Source organism: Nematostella vectensis, chromosome 5 (genome assembly GCF_932526225.1).
Source record: "Nematostella vectensis chromosome 5, jaNemVect1.1, whole genome shotgun sequence".
In the NCBI taxonomy this organism is placed as follows: domain Eukaryota; kingdom Metazoa; phylum Cnidaria; class Anthozoa; order Actiniaria; family Edwardsiidae; genus Nematostella; species Nematostella vectensis.
In genome coordinates, this window is record NC_064038.1 from 3736591 (window position 1) to 3751538 (window position 14948).

A 14948-nucleotide genomic window follows, 5' to 3' on the forward strand; every position below is an offset into this window, starting at 1 on the left:
CTTTGGATGTTTTATCTTGGAATAAAGAAAAGATGAAATGGGTTACCTGTGGTGTCGAACGCCATCTTTGTTTCTTATTGTTTTGTGTGTACATCTATATCAAAGGAAATTCTTGCATTTATTCGGTACTGAGGTGTAGCGATGCCTACTGTAGTGCTACTTGACGTTTCTCTCTCCATGTTAAGACGCTTACAAGTCGTGGACGAGCAAGAAGGCTCGTTGCAGCGTCGTCATCTTGCTATTCGAGGGCTTTACGCCTTCTTTGACCACCTCTCGAGCAAGTTCAAACTGGAATTCACAGCTCTTGTTGCATTCTCATCTCTATGGGAGATTGCAGTGCCATTCACTCGCGATTATGAGTTACTAAAGCAAGGCTGCATGTCTGTGGATGTCTATGATAAAACTTGTTTTGAGAATGCTTTGACTGGAGTTGCGGCCCATGTAGTGGAAGAATGGGGGACTTCTGTGCCTGTGCAGATTATCCTAGTCACGGATGGTTCCCTTGGGTCCGGAGTCGGCTCACTAAAAGAGCTGTTAGACCATCGGTCGGAGAACGCAAACCGCCCATTGCCCTTTCCTTTCCCAAGTAAACTTCATGTGGTTTGCGTAGCTAACCCAGCAGAAATGACAGGAAATTTCTTATTATTCCAACAGTTGTGTGATATGAATGGTCTAGGTGGCAGTGTTTATGTACCCGAAGCTCCTATCTCAGTACACTCAGTGCAAAACTGTTTCCTCCGTCTAGCACAGACACATTATATAAGCTATGAAGGAGTTTTAAACTGTGGGCATTTGAGTTCTAAGATAACTCTCTCACCCCCACCAGACTTTTCAGTATCCTGGAATACAGTGTTGCAGAGTTATCGAAAAGACCGGAAGGAAAATAAAATTAGGAGATTTCCTAATGAGATTAATATTTGTGGTTTCCTGGACACAGTTGATGTAAGTAGTCCGGCAAGTATTTCAAGGCACCTTGTTATCCCTATTGGCAAGGATGGTGAGGGTGCACCAGAGGATGATGGGAAGGCACCATCCTTTTGTGTCCTTCTTCATGGTAGCCTCAAAGTTGAGAAGATGGTGGCTATTGTCCAGATAGAGTAAGTATGTAAGATCTATCATCCATTTAGTGTGTGTCTTGTAGATGATATATCATCCAATTACAATAATTAATATAGTATGTACTATCATCAAACTAGTATAGGATTTATTGTCTAGTTAGAGAAAGATCTATTGCCTAGCTAGAGTAAGTGTATAAGATATATTATCTAGTTACAGTAAGCATGTAGGATCATTGTCCAGGACAATGGATCATGTTTATACTCCCCCTCTGCAAGAAAAAAGTGCTCATCCCAAAAGAAGATCTATCTGATTTTTTATTTGTAGTTCTGACTGGTTTGGATTCCTCCATTCCTGGGCAGACAGCAAAAAGAAATCCAACCTGGTACTCGCAACCTTTGCCCCAGGAGCTCATATCTCCTGGCTTGGAGATTTCAAACAGCTGGGCCCTTCATCTGAACTCAACCCATGTCCATACAGGGAGAGTGAGGATGGCGAGAAGGAGGAGCGGCCTTTCCCATGTGCCCCATCACAGCGGCGAAGCTACAACTCACAGGCCAACGTAGCCTGGATCAAACCAAGTGGGCTACAGGTAGAGTTGAAACCTGCTCTATGGACACCCTCTTATTACGGAAACTACGTTTTTCTGGGCAGTATTAAAAGTCCCCACAAAAGTCTCATATATTCTCTTATAATTTAATCTGTTTTATCCAGACACCCGACACTTTTATGTGTCTTAAAAGACATTTTTCATGCCAAATTTAAGCCGCATTGTCACCAGTTTACTTCCGGTCGATTACGTAAAAATATCCGATGATTTTAAACGGAAAACGCGAAGAATATTTCAAAATATTGAAAGCAGTGTGTCTATTGGAAGTTTCTTTGAGGATGTGATTGATAATTTAAAGCGGATGGCCTGTTAAATATCTCTGATTCTAATAGATTCTTTTGTTTTTTAACGGTTGAGGTTTCCGTTGGACCTCCAGAAGTAAACTGGTGACAATGCGGCTTTAACCCTGCCTTATGGGCAAAAGGGATTCGAGTCTTGCACTTTCAGAAACGTTGATGTTCGAAAATGCCTTCTGAGCCGGGTTTTCACAACCTTTGTTGAATTACAGTATAACGAATTGAGTTAGAATAATTGAGTTGAAATTGGCAATCGCAAGGACGATGGAGAAAAGGAGTAGTTTAAAAAAAATTTTGCTATGAATTTGAGTAATAAGGAAATAACCGGAACATGTCACTAGTTCGCAGAAGTACTTTATCCAAATGTAACTTGATACACAAGTTATAAAGATTAACATTTCAATATGAAACATGTTATGTTGCTGTAGCATGCATTCTGAGTGTTTAAAATGCATTTTTGATGCCTTTAGGGCAGCCCACTTAATACGGACATCCAGATAATACTGACACTTATGAAAGTTCCGAGGTTGTCCATATTAACGGGGTTCCACTGTACTAGGTGCAATCAAACAGGCTAAATATTGGTATTATAAAGAGGTATCTAATGAGTGGATAGAGGGAATTCAATTAATGTCGGTTTGCATATAAGAAAAAATAAATAAAAAGTAATGGGTACCCAAGGATGCTGCAAACTTCAATTTAAAGATTTTCAATTTGCAGGTAACACCTATGCATCTGTGTGGAGTATGGCCTTTTTAACAATTCTTCATTCTTTTTTATTTCCAGTCTGATGTCCAAAAGGTCTTGCGCTATGCCAAAAGACTTCCTGATAAGCAGGGGCAGTTCTTCAAGGTAAAAAGTTAATTTATGAATAACATCTAAATACTGCTTTAAATTGTTTTAAAGGTTTGGTATGTTCGCGAGAATTTATTTTGTTGTTGAAGAAAGTCAGATCAACAGATAATTAATTAAAAAAAATCATGTAGAAGAACCAATTTAGCACACACTTTATTGTTTACTGCTTCATCCTATGATTAAAGTTTTTTTTGTTCAATTGTTAATGAACTGGTGTTTTCCAGGAACTTAACCGAATCCGCCGTGCTGCACTGTTTTTCTGTTTCCTGGAACTCCTGGATTCCCTGGCCATGATGTTAGAGAAGGAGAGTGGAAAGGTCAAGCCAGAGGCAGCCATACAGCTACAGCACGCTGCATCGTGCTTACGCTCTGCACCATACCACCAGCTGGACAACTCAATAACTCCAACACTTGAATAAGCAGTTCATCTTCTACTACGTTTGCAACACTGAAGAACCATGCATTGAGGAGTGCTCTTTCTGCAACATTGGTTGAATGCAATGCATTATATTGCCAACATCTACAACATTGGTGTATGGTACTGTATTCATTAAATCTCCAACAACTGCAATACTTTATTACTGCATGTTACACTGGCTAACATCTGCTAAACTATGTGTGTTATATCATCAGCATCTGCAACAATGGACTACTTAACTTTGTTTTATTGCTAACATTTGGGTTCTGTGTGCATACTCCTATCAAGTTGTGCTTTCAATAGCTTCGGCTCTATCTATTTTTGGTATATTGGGAGGTGTATATTATTAATGAAAGGGTGTAAAGTTAATACAACTTTTTATTGACTGTGCATTAGTGATGTTTTATATGTTGGATGCATTGTATTGGGCCTGCAGAATAGATAGTGGATTGCCAATGCTGTAGGAGAAAATTGTGTATAAATGCCCAGAATAGAAAATTGTCAAACAGTTGAATTGCTGGTTACTCCCAAACACCTTTTTAAATGTTTTTGAAAAGGGCTGATTAGAGTGTAGGTATTTTACTGATAAGGTTCTGCCCCCTTCTCCAAAGTATAAACCAAATCACTTGGACTTGAAATTCTTTTCTTTAACATCTTTTAAAGAAAATAAAACCCATACATTATTTACTTCTATCATCACTCCCATCACTACAGACTCTTGGGCGCTTTCATACATTTACATTATTTCATGCATTTTCAGATTAAGTTATATCATTTATATAAAACCAGTGAACAATGTTGACAACAATCCCACTTTTATTTGCTTGCTTACTTTACAATCTCTTTGATATACATTATACCAACTAGTGTATCTCTGTACAAATCATTTCTAACAGAAAGAAATCACAAATAAATTCAAGCTGTCATATGTTGTGTTGCTGAAGAAAAGCACACACATTAATAATTTGAGCAAAATTAAAATGTTGCAAAAGTAGGTGGTTATTATTTAATTATTGTGCAATTATGTCTGAAGTTTCTTTCAAGCCACAAAACAAGATATAATGGCCAAATAAAATCAAATGATCTAATTAAGTGTACTGTATATTCCAGGAATTTCCCTTAATGTTAAATTTTACATCTTAAAATTACACTTTATTCTGAACTGGAATACAACCATTGTGATTGAACAATTTCAAAATATGATTGTTTCCTGGAAAGTACAATACATAATCAGACAGTTTCTACTATTTATTTGTGGGCTTCAGGAAGTGCACCAGGGCATAGCCAGATTTTGTATGTTATCCCAGTTACAGCAAGAGCAGCCGTGTACACGGGGGGGGGTTAGTGATTTCTTGTGTTTCTATATTTGAGAGTCAAATTTAAGATATGACATGGCATAATTTCTAGGTAGCCATGCTCTGGTGCATTATATATCCACTTCCCTGCTTTCTGTCAGCTACAGCCATAAAAGTACTGAAGGTTTTGGAATTTGGCATACACACCCTGCGCTGACTCTCAATGACAAATTGCTGTACCTATGACTTTTTACCTGATATCTGTGTGTGCACTCTCTGCCCCGCCCCTGCCTCCTCCCTGAAAACCCTGGCTAAGTGTCTGTGCAAATAGCTATATTATACAGCTTACTATAAGAATTTTTTCGCAATATGTTTGGATGGGACCTTTCACAGGAAAATCGAATTCATGAAATAATAGTATGTTTCCTGTTAGAGGCCACATTTGGTAATATAGATGAAGGATCTATCAGTTGTTCAACTTGTTGCTTTCAATGGTTTCTATATAAAAGTGAAAGTCCCAAAAAGATGTACCTTTAAAAGTTATGATGTGTTTTAGACAGAGCAAGTATAATTGAGCATTTTGTGTTAAAATGTCAGAGTTAAGAAAGAAGCTGTAAAGGGTTTGTTTAAATGAGAGGCTCTGGTTAAAATTATTCAAGTCCCCCCGTTTTAATGTCATTAGTTATTCTCCTGGGTTTAGATATAAAATATAAAGTAAGAAAGTACGTAATGACAATCTGGGTATGCAAGTCTTTTTTTCCACAAATACCAGCTTACCAATACATTCTAGATTACCTTCATTACAGTAAGCCAGTTCATAGCGAGTGGTGGTTAGCACAGGCTACTGTATGTGCCAGGTGAGGATTTAAAAATCAAACCCTGGTTATTTGGGCATAATTGCATTCACTTAATGTCTGTATAATCTCATACAATATGTTGATATAGTAAGCAAGTGAGTCAAATTATCTATCAAGACTTCATGTAGTCTCTTGCGCATCCGTCCTTGTGTCTGACGGCTGCGCAGGAAACTGGAATTCATGGATATACCTGAAGTTTAGGCTTAAACTGTTTAAATGAGGTGATCATAAATACTGCCAGGTTAGTTGGCAAATGGGATGCTTTGATGATTCCTCTAAATTTGTTACTTGTGACTGTTCGAGGATAACTTATTAAATCCCCTTTACCAGAGCCTCACACCAAGAGTTGTATTGTCAAGTGTACAGAGTATGTTGTAAGTAAGTGAAACAAGAAGATACACATAAAAATCAGTAGAGCTTGCCTGTCACTACTGATACTGTAGGATGATCGTTTTTTAAGTGTCATTTGACATGATGGCATGTTGTTCTACAGTATGTATGTCATTTGCTACCATTTGCTAAAGGCAAAAGCCCTGTCAATTGTGAATGAGCTCATGCTGTATAAATTGTTTCAGGCGCTCTAGGTATTGTCCATAGAGTTCAACATCATTGTGGCCTGCCCCTTCCACCCAGAGTGGGTCAACAGCTCGAGGGCAGCGTTCATAGATCGCAAGTCCATGTGAAAAATCTATGACTTCATCTTCAGTACCATGGACAACAAGCACTGGAGACACTATTTTGGAAACTTTCTCAATACTGAAAGGAGAATAAATAACATATATATTAGAAACAAATTTTACCTACTATTAATAGATAAGAATGAGTCTGGATGCAGTAATTAAGTCCAGACAAATTAATAAAATACACAAGAAGAAAACATCAAATATCAAACACCAAATCAATTCAAAATTTACCCTAATCATGTACTTGCACCATGACAAAAAATACCATATGATTTGCATTATCATTGTGAAATGCTAGGGCATGGGTAATGACTCTCCACATATCTAGTATGAAACAACACTTACAGTAAGCTGATTTTTTTCACAGAGCAAATGGTATAGAATGGTATATAATGGTATAGAATGGTATAGAATGTAAAGGGCAGTCTTCTTTGGGTAGACCATGGTTAATTGTAGGACAAATTTTGGGTGTTAACCAGCAATGTGAGAACCCTAGACTTTTTTATTCTATTTAACTTTAGTAGAAGTGTGGCCTCATGTACCCTGGGTTTTGCTTCCAGTAATTATTATTATTATTATTATTATTATTATCAGCAAATTTATTATCAAGTATATGAGTAAGTTTTTTATATAGATATTTATATAGTTATGGTCATTGGCTCTTGCTGTTGTGTACCCCTGTCTTGAATACAAGTTATATGTTATTTATATATATATTTTCATTTGTTTGTTTGTATTGTAGTATTTTTTTTCTTATTCCAACAGTACTTGTTAGGCAACCTTGTTGCAAAGCTAACAAATAAGGGAAGATTGGCTTTCTTTATCTATCACATAAAACATGCCTACTAGACCTCAAACCCCTCCAAAAAACGATTTGATTTTTCTTTTGCAAACAGAACCCCACCTTCCAGCTATTCAGCAAAAGAACTTTGCTGGCCTGCCATCTTATTCTATACCAGAGGGTGGGGTTAAAGAAAATTCTGCTGAAATCTAAACTAAGATTGGATATAACTTCAAAGGAAAAAAAAAGCTTTTCTTAATAGCTGCTTTTTGGAACCTAACAAAATGTGATATTATAACTGAGTAAATAAATGTTATCAAGGTAATTTATGGATTGGTAAAATGTATGTGGTCACAGTGATTTGCATTTTGGGTGTACTAAGCCAGATTCGATTATAAAGATAAAATTTGTCGATTTTAGAATAAGCAAAAGCAAGAAATGCTATATGATCAGAAAACTGTGGGATTTTATCCAAGGGGTCAACGATTAGGAAGAGAGTGATCGCAATATGTTCCTACATTAGCTTAGATTTAGTAATGACAAAATAAAAAACCTGAATAGGTCACAAAATCGTAAATAACAAAGAAGGTAGGAGGCGAACTTACCTTGGGAACGCATCAAAACACCAGGTTCGTTTAGTCTCAGGGAAAGCAACTCTCATCCCCGAAGTTAGCGGCGAATGTAGAATAACTCCTCCACATTCAAACCTTGAAGCCAAGTCGATCGTGGGAACTGTTCCTATGCTCTGTCCGTAAAGTACGATGTTCTCGGGACTTATTCCATATCTTGTTCGCAGAGCGTTCCACGCTGCGTCAATATCACTGTATAAATTCTTCTCAGACGGCTTTCCTGTACTTACTCCGTACCCGGAATAATCATAAGAAAATATATTGCAATTAATCCTAGTACCAAGCCCAACGTAAAAGCTGGACATTTGCCCCAGGTCGACAGCGTTTCCGTGACTGAACAGCAACGTAAAACGGGCATTCGGAGAGCAGCGTATAAACATACAGCCGATGTGATTGCCTCGGTTGGTCTTAGTGGTGAATGCCTCGATGCTATCAAGTTCTTTTTGTCCGTATTGCCATTCTGATTTCTCGCTAAGATGCAAAGCTTGACCACCTTCGCTCAAATCTTGCAGCGAGTATGTTGGTTCCGGAGGTAAAAATGCCAACTTCGCTGCGATTTTCGACGGACATGGTGGACAACAAAACAAGCAACAGATCTCTGAAAACGATAATCCATTCATTGGGGCGATGGCCAGTAAATCCTAGCTAATTTATAAGTAGAGGAGTTACAAATTTAAGCAAGACTAGACTCGATTCTCATAACGTCTTCGATTCGAACAGTTGATCAGTGGAGAAAATACTCAGCCCTGACATGGCTCGCCCCAGTCCTAGCTGCCTAACCAATGACGTCATTACCGGAAGCGCGCTAACACCTGCCCCAAGGCCCAAACCAACTCGAGTCCGGTTACGTTCTCGAAAACCGCCGGTTTCAACAATCACTCTTTATCCTCTGCTACTATAAATACACCGGGGTCTGTAAGAGCATTCAGATTGGCCACACGTCGGGAGATTGGCTTTTGGTGTAATTATAAACTCATTGGGTATAGGCCCGTCTAGACGAAAACGCCCGCCGTGTAGCAGGCAGAGGAATCACTACTACTAATACCGGTTAACCCTTGTAGTTTATCAAGCCAATCATTCTGATTTCAAGAAAGAAAATCACTAGTCATGTGCATGTTAGATCGTTCGTTGAGCCGTATTGGTGCGCGAGAAGCTTAGATATCATTTGCAAAAGACCTCTTATAAAGATAGCCTGTGTAACAAGCGAGAGAGGCTCGGAAGACCATGCGAGTCTGGGGAAAAGTCGAAATAGAAGACCCTTTTCTTTTCTCTTCGCCTTCTTCTCCGCGCGGCCAGCTCTTTATCATAGAGTTGGCTACAAAGACTAAATAGAAAAGAACGCTTTTTGGTTGTCGGCCGCGAGTATTGTGCACACTTTACTACCCTGGCTACCAATGACAGCTTCACTACTAGCCAGCTAGCACTAGCTTCTTATTTTCTAAGGGGTCCCTGGGGGGAGGGGCTATCTTCGGCTGGCATCTTGCGCCTGCGATAGCTTAGGAGCCTGGCCTCTTGCACGTGCGTTCGTGTGAAAACAAGACAAGAAGCAAGAGGGGCGGCAGAGAAAACCCGCCTAAAATATCTACAAAAAAGTCATGTTCAGGTGAGCAAAGCCTTTATCACTTCACACAACACACTTTTAGACGTTTTGTTATCGCGTTGTAGTCCAAATAAGTTGACCAGAGCCCGGTTATTTCGCTTCAACAGAGCGAGCCATGTACAACGACGCCCTCTCGCATTTCCAAAGTTTTATCATCGGCATTGGAGTATCTTTCCTCGAACAAGGGTAATTTAAAAGGTAGGAGCCACCAGAAATGTCTAGATAATGACTTAACAGACCGTAAGGCTACGTGGGTTTTATAAATGTTTCCTTTAAGATCTCCGAGTTTGAATTCTCACGTGGCAGCCCGAGATGTCGATGCGCCAAGAAGTGTAAAGCATTTTCGACACAACAGCAAACTTTGCTTTTACTGTATGATATACTTACATATTGTAGATAGTAGATAGCATAAACCATATTGCAATAACAAACGCAAGTCTAAGTTTCTGATATTGGAAAAGAAAAAACACGTTGAACACTTACTTGGTTGTAAAGTTATTATCGTAAAATCTCTATTTCTTTTTCAAGTAACTTTCCTTTTACTGGTTCTGGTGGACATTTGGGATGACGCAAATTCCTTGAAATGCTATGACTTTTGCCCCGTTGGGTTGGCTTCTTACAAGTAATAAGGCTGTAGCCTACAGGGGATATAGCGGAAGTGGGTTCCACTTATAAATACGACAAGAAAGTTAAATGTTTGCTATTATACTTGGCTCAGCCTTGTTGCCAAGTCTTTGAACGGCATGACAAATAGCAAGCTTAATTTCCGCTGCGACACCAGATGTCCTTTGTAGTTTCTTCCTCCAAAAGCAGCAATTGTCAATGCATATATTTCTTGGACTTTGGCCTTTCGCTGATTTAGACATGGTTGAGTGCAATAAGTATGTTTTTTATCTTTGCATATGATTGATTGAGAAAACACAAGTTGCCATGTAAAAACCTCTACATAACTTGCAAGAAGTGTGTCTTACTGTTTGATCCACTTTCCATCACACAAAAGGCTAACATTTGCTAGCAACTTTGAATGGATGATCGATCACATGGTAGCCAATAAGCAGATAGCTTTCTCATTTCTGCATTAAACAGATGTTCTTGCAGTGTGAGCCAGATGTTCTTTCAGTGTGATTCCTGGTTAAAGAAACCACTCGCAGTTTTTGACATTCTAAGTCATGTTAAATAAAGTGAACTAAACAAAATTAATTTTCTTTCTCATCTTTTTGTTCCCTTTTTTCCTCCGATAAACACGGATTTAATTTGCTTTTTTTCATTTCGTTCTTTTATTGCCCTTATCACTGCTAAGGTATTGGCAATGGAGGGGGGGTGCCTACATGGCTGAACCTTGTAGCCAAGCCATGCCAAGTCTTTTTTATTTCTGCATTAAAAAGATGTTCTTTCAGTGTGAACCCTGGCAAAAGAAACCACTTGCTGTTCTTTACATTCTGAGCCTTGTTGAACTTCTCTGTCGCTTCTCAAACTTGTGCCTTGTAAGGCATTTAAAAAGTGATGAAAGGAATAGGAAAATAAAATACCGCCTTTCTTGGTGAGATATTGTGTGACATATGGAAAAAAAGTAATAGATTAAAATTTTCTCTGGCTTTGGATAGATTCAACTCTAAGACTAAGTGTCAAACATATATCTGATCATCTATCTGAAATCATATATCTAAAAAATATATCTTGAAATATCTAATTCACTAAACAGCTGTAATTTCTGTGACAATGTGACAACATCAATGTTTCTTGGTTTTTAAAAATGTAATATATTATTATTATATATAAATAAGTATATATACAAACCCAATATACAATGTGTTTGTCTTTGTGACATTGCAGTTTATTTGTTAATGTAAATATGAGTATAAATCTAACTGTAACACAAGAAACTTGTTACAGTTCAAAACAACTTAGTAAATAAACAGCAACATATGAGAGAATAATGCATTCTGTTACATTGCCCCATCTGTGACCCGTTTGGAACCACCTCTAACTGTCTGACATCCTGTACGACACACATTGTTATTACCCCCCTCATCTCCTCCATAACCTGTGAATGGGGCTCACCCAGCCTTGTCAGTAAATTGGGTTTGCCCAGCCTTGTTTAACCATAGTACCTTCTATAGCCCTTGTTTGAGTGAGAGCATTATTTGTTGTGTTACACATAGCATTTGTACATCAGACGTTTGATTGAAATTTTTGTGTATGCGAGTCACGTGCAAGATGAGATTGGGTGGGTTTCCGGAGAGTTCAGAGGTGATGTGGTGTAAATAAAAATATCTTTTTTCGTCAAAACTCATTGTGCCTGTTGGAATGGTTGTTTTTCTGTGGGACTGGATGGCTGTCATGGTTTTACAGTACATGGGGTCAGTGAACACGTATTGAATTCCCTCAGTTCACTGCCTGAACGTTTGGTTATTTCAGGCCTCAGACTGTTGGCTGCATCCAATTTGTCTGCCACCATTTCTGATCTTTTAAATAGAATTACCTACTTTGCAGGATGGCTTTTCTACTTTCTCTCTTTTCTTTACCGCTTGACCCATGCCGTGACTCAATGGCTTTCCCAACTTACCAACGAACCCATTGTCTCCTCCTTCACCTAGCCTTCGGGCTCGAGCTCCCTAGAAAGGTGAATTCGTGCAGACACCTCTTTTCCCTTAATAGCAGTGTTATTACAGCCAAAAACAATGCAAGTTGTAACCATTTTGTGCTTTTAAAAGCGTGGGCAAACGCAGTAAAGGGTGATATCCCCTAATGATACCATACGAGTCCTTTTATTTGACTCTTCCTGTGACGTAACGTCCCCTGGTTTACTTATGGTAATAAGTGAAATTAGTTTTAATCGAGAGGGGCCTCTCGAGCGCGGGTCAAATCGAGTGCGCAATTTTGAAATCTTCATCTCTTGTGAAATTCATAAAAACTGAGGTTTTAACCAAATAAAAAAAGGTTTTAGACTCCGATCTCATGAAGTACGAAGTATTAAGTTTTATTCATCAAAAGTTATTTTAAACTGGTATATTATCTTTAAGCATTGGAGATCTTAGTCTGAATTTTTTAGGGGGCTGAACCAATCTATAAAATATGGTGAAAAAAGATAGTAATGGGAGCAGTTGTTCGCAACTGTTATTTGTAGTAGAGAAGAATCATGTCTGGCACTCACAGGGATTTAAAATACTCGGTAACGTTAGTGTCGCCAAACAGTGCTTTTAACACGGCCTTAACAATTTCCTCCACAAAAGAACTGTTTGCAGTCTTGTGGGGATCTCGTGGTCTTGCGATGGTGTAGCGATCGAGTCGATGATGCTTCTAGCTCATTTGTTTGTGATTTTTCTACACTGCAGAAAAAAAACCTAAGACACTAGTCGTCACAACACCATTAATGTTGTTGCGTCAATAGCATCTATTGGGTCCTGGTTATCAGGAATATCTTGGCCAAAGTGGGTTAGACGCACTCTGTAGTGGCCAAAGTTGGCTTGTGCCACTTGGTGAAGGAGCTGTAGATTAAAAAAATGTCAAAAATTGCTATTGGAGTATAGTTGTATACTATATGTCTCTCCCATCAAAACTTTTTTTGATGTTGATGAGTAGGGAAAGAAAACGCATACACTTTTGAAATCAATAAATTTATTGTTGGCAGCCTATACTTTTAGAACAAGGGTAAATTTTGTTCGTATTGTGCCCTCGGCTCCAGATCACCACAGATCCAGAGTGTTAGCAGAAGTGGGGCCGTATCTTGTAGGCTCATGGACCCATTGCTCAAGATGGAAATCATGAGCAATATCAAGTAAACACCTGCAGAGGTTTGCATCTTTTGCACCAGGGGGACACTAGACGTGGCCCAGTCTATAGATGGTAAATTGAAGTCCCCGGTGAGGATAACATGACGGTTTCCAGCTAATTTCGTGACTTTGCTCAGAAAATTATCCAGGGCATCAAGGGAAATCATGCCTAAGGACTGTTGACGATAATAAGAGCAGAGTAGGTTTGTTTCTTTGTCCAGGAGCACCTCACACCATACGATTTCGCAGTCCGAGTCAAGACCAGGGCGTGGTATTGAGACCAAGTTGTTTTTAACCGCAATCAGGACTCCACCTTTGTGAGAAGGACGATCTTTACGGTAGACAAGAAAATCCTGAGGCAGAATCTCGCAGCTGTTTACTTGCGGGTTAAGGTGTGTTTCAGTTGCAAGTAAGATGTCAATATTTTCCTCTCCTAAGATACAGGAAAGCTCTGCAGATTTTGATCTTGCTCCCTCAATGTTGGAAACGAGAATCTTCGGTGAAAAGCCGGTTTTATTCTGACTGCCAAAAGGACACATGACAGAAGATCTAGACAGGGTCTCCAGTCTTGTAGGGATCTCGTGGTCTTGCGATGGTGTAGCGATCGAGTCGATGATGCTTCTAGCTCATTTGTTTGTGATTTGTCTACACTGCAGAAAAAAAACCTAAGACACTAGTCGTCACAACACCATTAATGTTGTTGCGTCAATAGCATCTATTGGGTCCTGGTTATCAGGAATATCTTGGCCAAAGTGGGTTAGACGCACTCTGTAGTGGCCAAAGTTGGCTTGTGCCACTTGGTGAAGGAGCTGTAGATTAAAAAAATGTCAAAAATTGCTATTGGAGTATAGTTGTATACTATATGTATCTCCCATTAAAACTTTTTTTGATGTTGATGAGTAGAGTATAGTTGTATACTATATGTATCTCCCATTAAAACTTTTTTTGATGTTGATGAGTAGGGAAAGAAAACGCATACACTTTTGAAATCAATAAATTTATTGTTGGCAGCCTATACTTTTAGAACAAGGGTAAATTTTGTTCGTATTGTGCCCTCGGCTCCAGATCACCACAGGCCATCCGTGTGACACGCCCCGTGGCTAGTATAATGACAAGTGTGTGAACGCCGACGGCAAATAACAAATGAATTGGATTGAGAATTCAATACTGAAACTAATTGGGCTTGTATTTCCGTTTGATAAAAATTATTTGTTTATGGTGCTACCTCGTTAGTGTGCGTAAAACGCCTCTCGAACACCCTAAATGTTAATGGACGGGGGGGATACATTTTTGTTTTTCCTTATAAATTTGTTATTCAGGTCACCTATTTATATCAGCTTTGTTGAAGGGATTAACCTGGGGAAATATTAGTAAATAAATGAAAAAGAAGTATTTGTATGCAGTTCCTGATCAGATTTGTCTTGTTTTACTCAATTTATACAACCTTTAAGTATTTGTATCTATCGCAGCATGTTATACTTTTTTATGATTTTCGATTCAGTGCTGTAGTGAGTAGTAAATGATGAGTGTTAAAGGGACCGTTGTTTACCTGGGCACACACAAATGTAATAACTTACCCTCAGCCATATCAATAATAGAATTAACTTGTGCATCGTCAAAAGGCTCACCAACTGCCGCAGGTAATGCCACAATGACCCACTCGTGGAACCTCAGTGCAAATGGGCCTATAAGAATACGTGCGTACATGTATATATATGTCTATATATATAATATAATATAAAATATATCTATAAAAAAAATCAAATTAGCATTAACTCTTTCCTGTCCAAGCCAAAATGGACCAAAAATTGGTATTGTTTTAAAAATCCATTAAAAAATAAGCATTTAATTCTACTCTACTATACTCATATCATTGTTATCATTGATGTCTAGGCTTTAATGTTAAATGATATTTATTGATAAAAAAATGTAACAATCAGTTCAAAATGTCAGTGCAAAATGTGCATAAATTAACATTTATGTTAGTTTCTTTCTCGGTGTTCTGATGATCGCTATATTCATTTTAAAAGAAGTCTTCGATGGTTTTCAGTTCTTGAATCAATTGTCTTCGTCGTTTAAGTTTCCTAAAGCGCAG

General features: G+C 38.5%; 2 protein-coding genes and 2 long non-coding RNA genes across 4 annotated transcripts; 2 read left to right on the plus strand and 2 right to left on the minus strand.

Moving 5' to 3' along the window:
• Positions 1–54: 54 nt before the first annotated feature.
• Positions 55–3743, plus strand: LOC5517754 (integrator complex subunit 14). Its single transcript, XM_001637697.3, has 4 exons — positions 55–1097; positions 1384–1648; positions 2749–2814; positions 3042–3743. The coding sequence occupies exons 1-4, from the start codon at positions 142–144 to the stop codon at positions 3234–3236; spliced, it is 1482 nt and encodes a 493-aa protein (XP_001637747.2). The 5' UTR covers positions 55–141; the 3' UTR covers positions 3237–3743.
• A 290-nt stretch (positions 3744–4033) lies between these two features.
• On the minus strand, positions 4034–8225 carry LOC5517805 (alpha/beta hydrolase domain-containing protein 17C). Its single transcript, XM_001637756.3, has 2 exons — positions 7457–8225; positions 4034–6143 (listed from the first exon to the last, which is right to left on the minus strand). Exons 1-2 carry the CDS (start codon positions 8098–8100, stop codon positions 5924–5926), a joined length of 864 nt encoding a protein of 287 aa, XP_001637806.1. The 5' UTR covers positions 8101–8225; the 3' UTR covers positions 4034–5923.
• Positions 8226–8317: 92 nt separating this feature from the next.
• LOC125563226 lies at positions 8318–12576 on the plus strand. The gene is made up of 2 exons (XR_007308241.1): positions 8318–9083; positions 9188–12576. It is a non-coding gene; the product is annotated as an uncharacterized LOC125563226 (long non-coding RNA).
• A 105-nt stretch (positions 12577–12681) lies between these two features.
• Positions 12682–14573, minus strand: LOC125563227. Its single transcript, XR_007308243.1, has 2 exons — positions 14431–14573; positions 12682–13662 (listed from the first exon to the last, which is right to left on the minus strand). It is a non-coding gene; the product is annotated as an uncharacterized LOC125563227 (long non-coding RNA).
• Positions 14574–14948: the final 375 nt, after the last annotated feature.

Coding starts and splice junctions, on each gene's coding strand:
- LOC5517754 (XM_001637697.3), top strand. CDS start 142: ATGCCTACTGTAGTGCTACTTGACGTTTCTCTCTCCATGTTAAGACGC. Junction 1,098..1,383: donor GTGGCTATTGTCCAGATAGA/GTAAGTATGTAA, acceptor TTTTATTTGTAG/TTCTGACTGGTTTGGATTCC. Junction 2,815..3,041: donor AGCAGGGGCAGTTCTTCAAG/GTAAAAAGTTAA, acceptor GGTGTTTTCCAG/GAACTTAACCGAATCCGCCG.
- LOC5517805 (XM_001637756.3), bottom strand. CDS start 8,100: ATGAATGGATTATCGTTTTCAGAGATCTGTTGCTTGTTTTGTTGTCCA. Junction 6,144..7,456: donor TGTTTTGATGCGTTCCCAAG/GTAAGTTCGCCT, acceptor TTCTCCTTTCAG/TATTGAGAAAGTTTCCAAAA.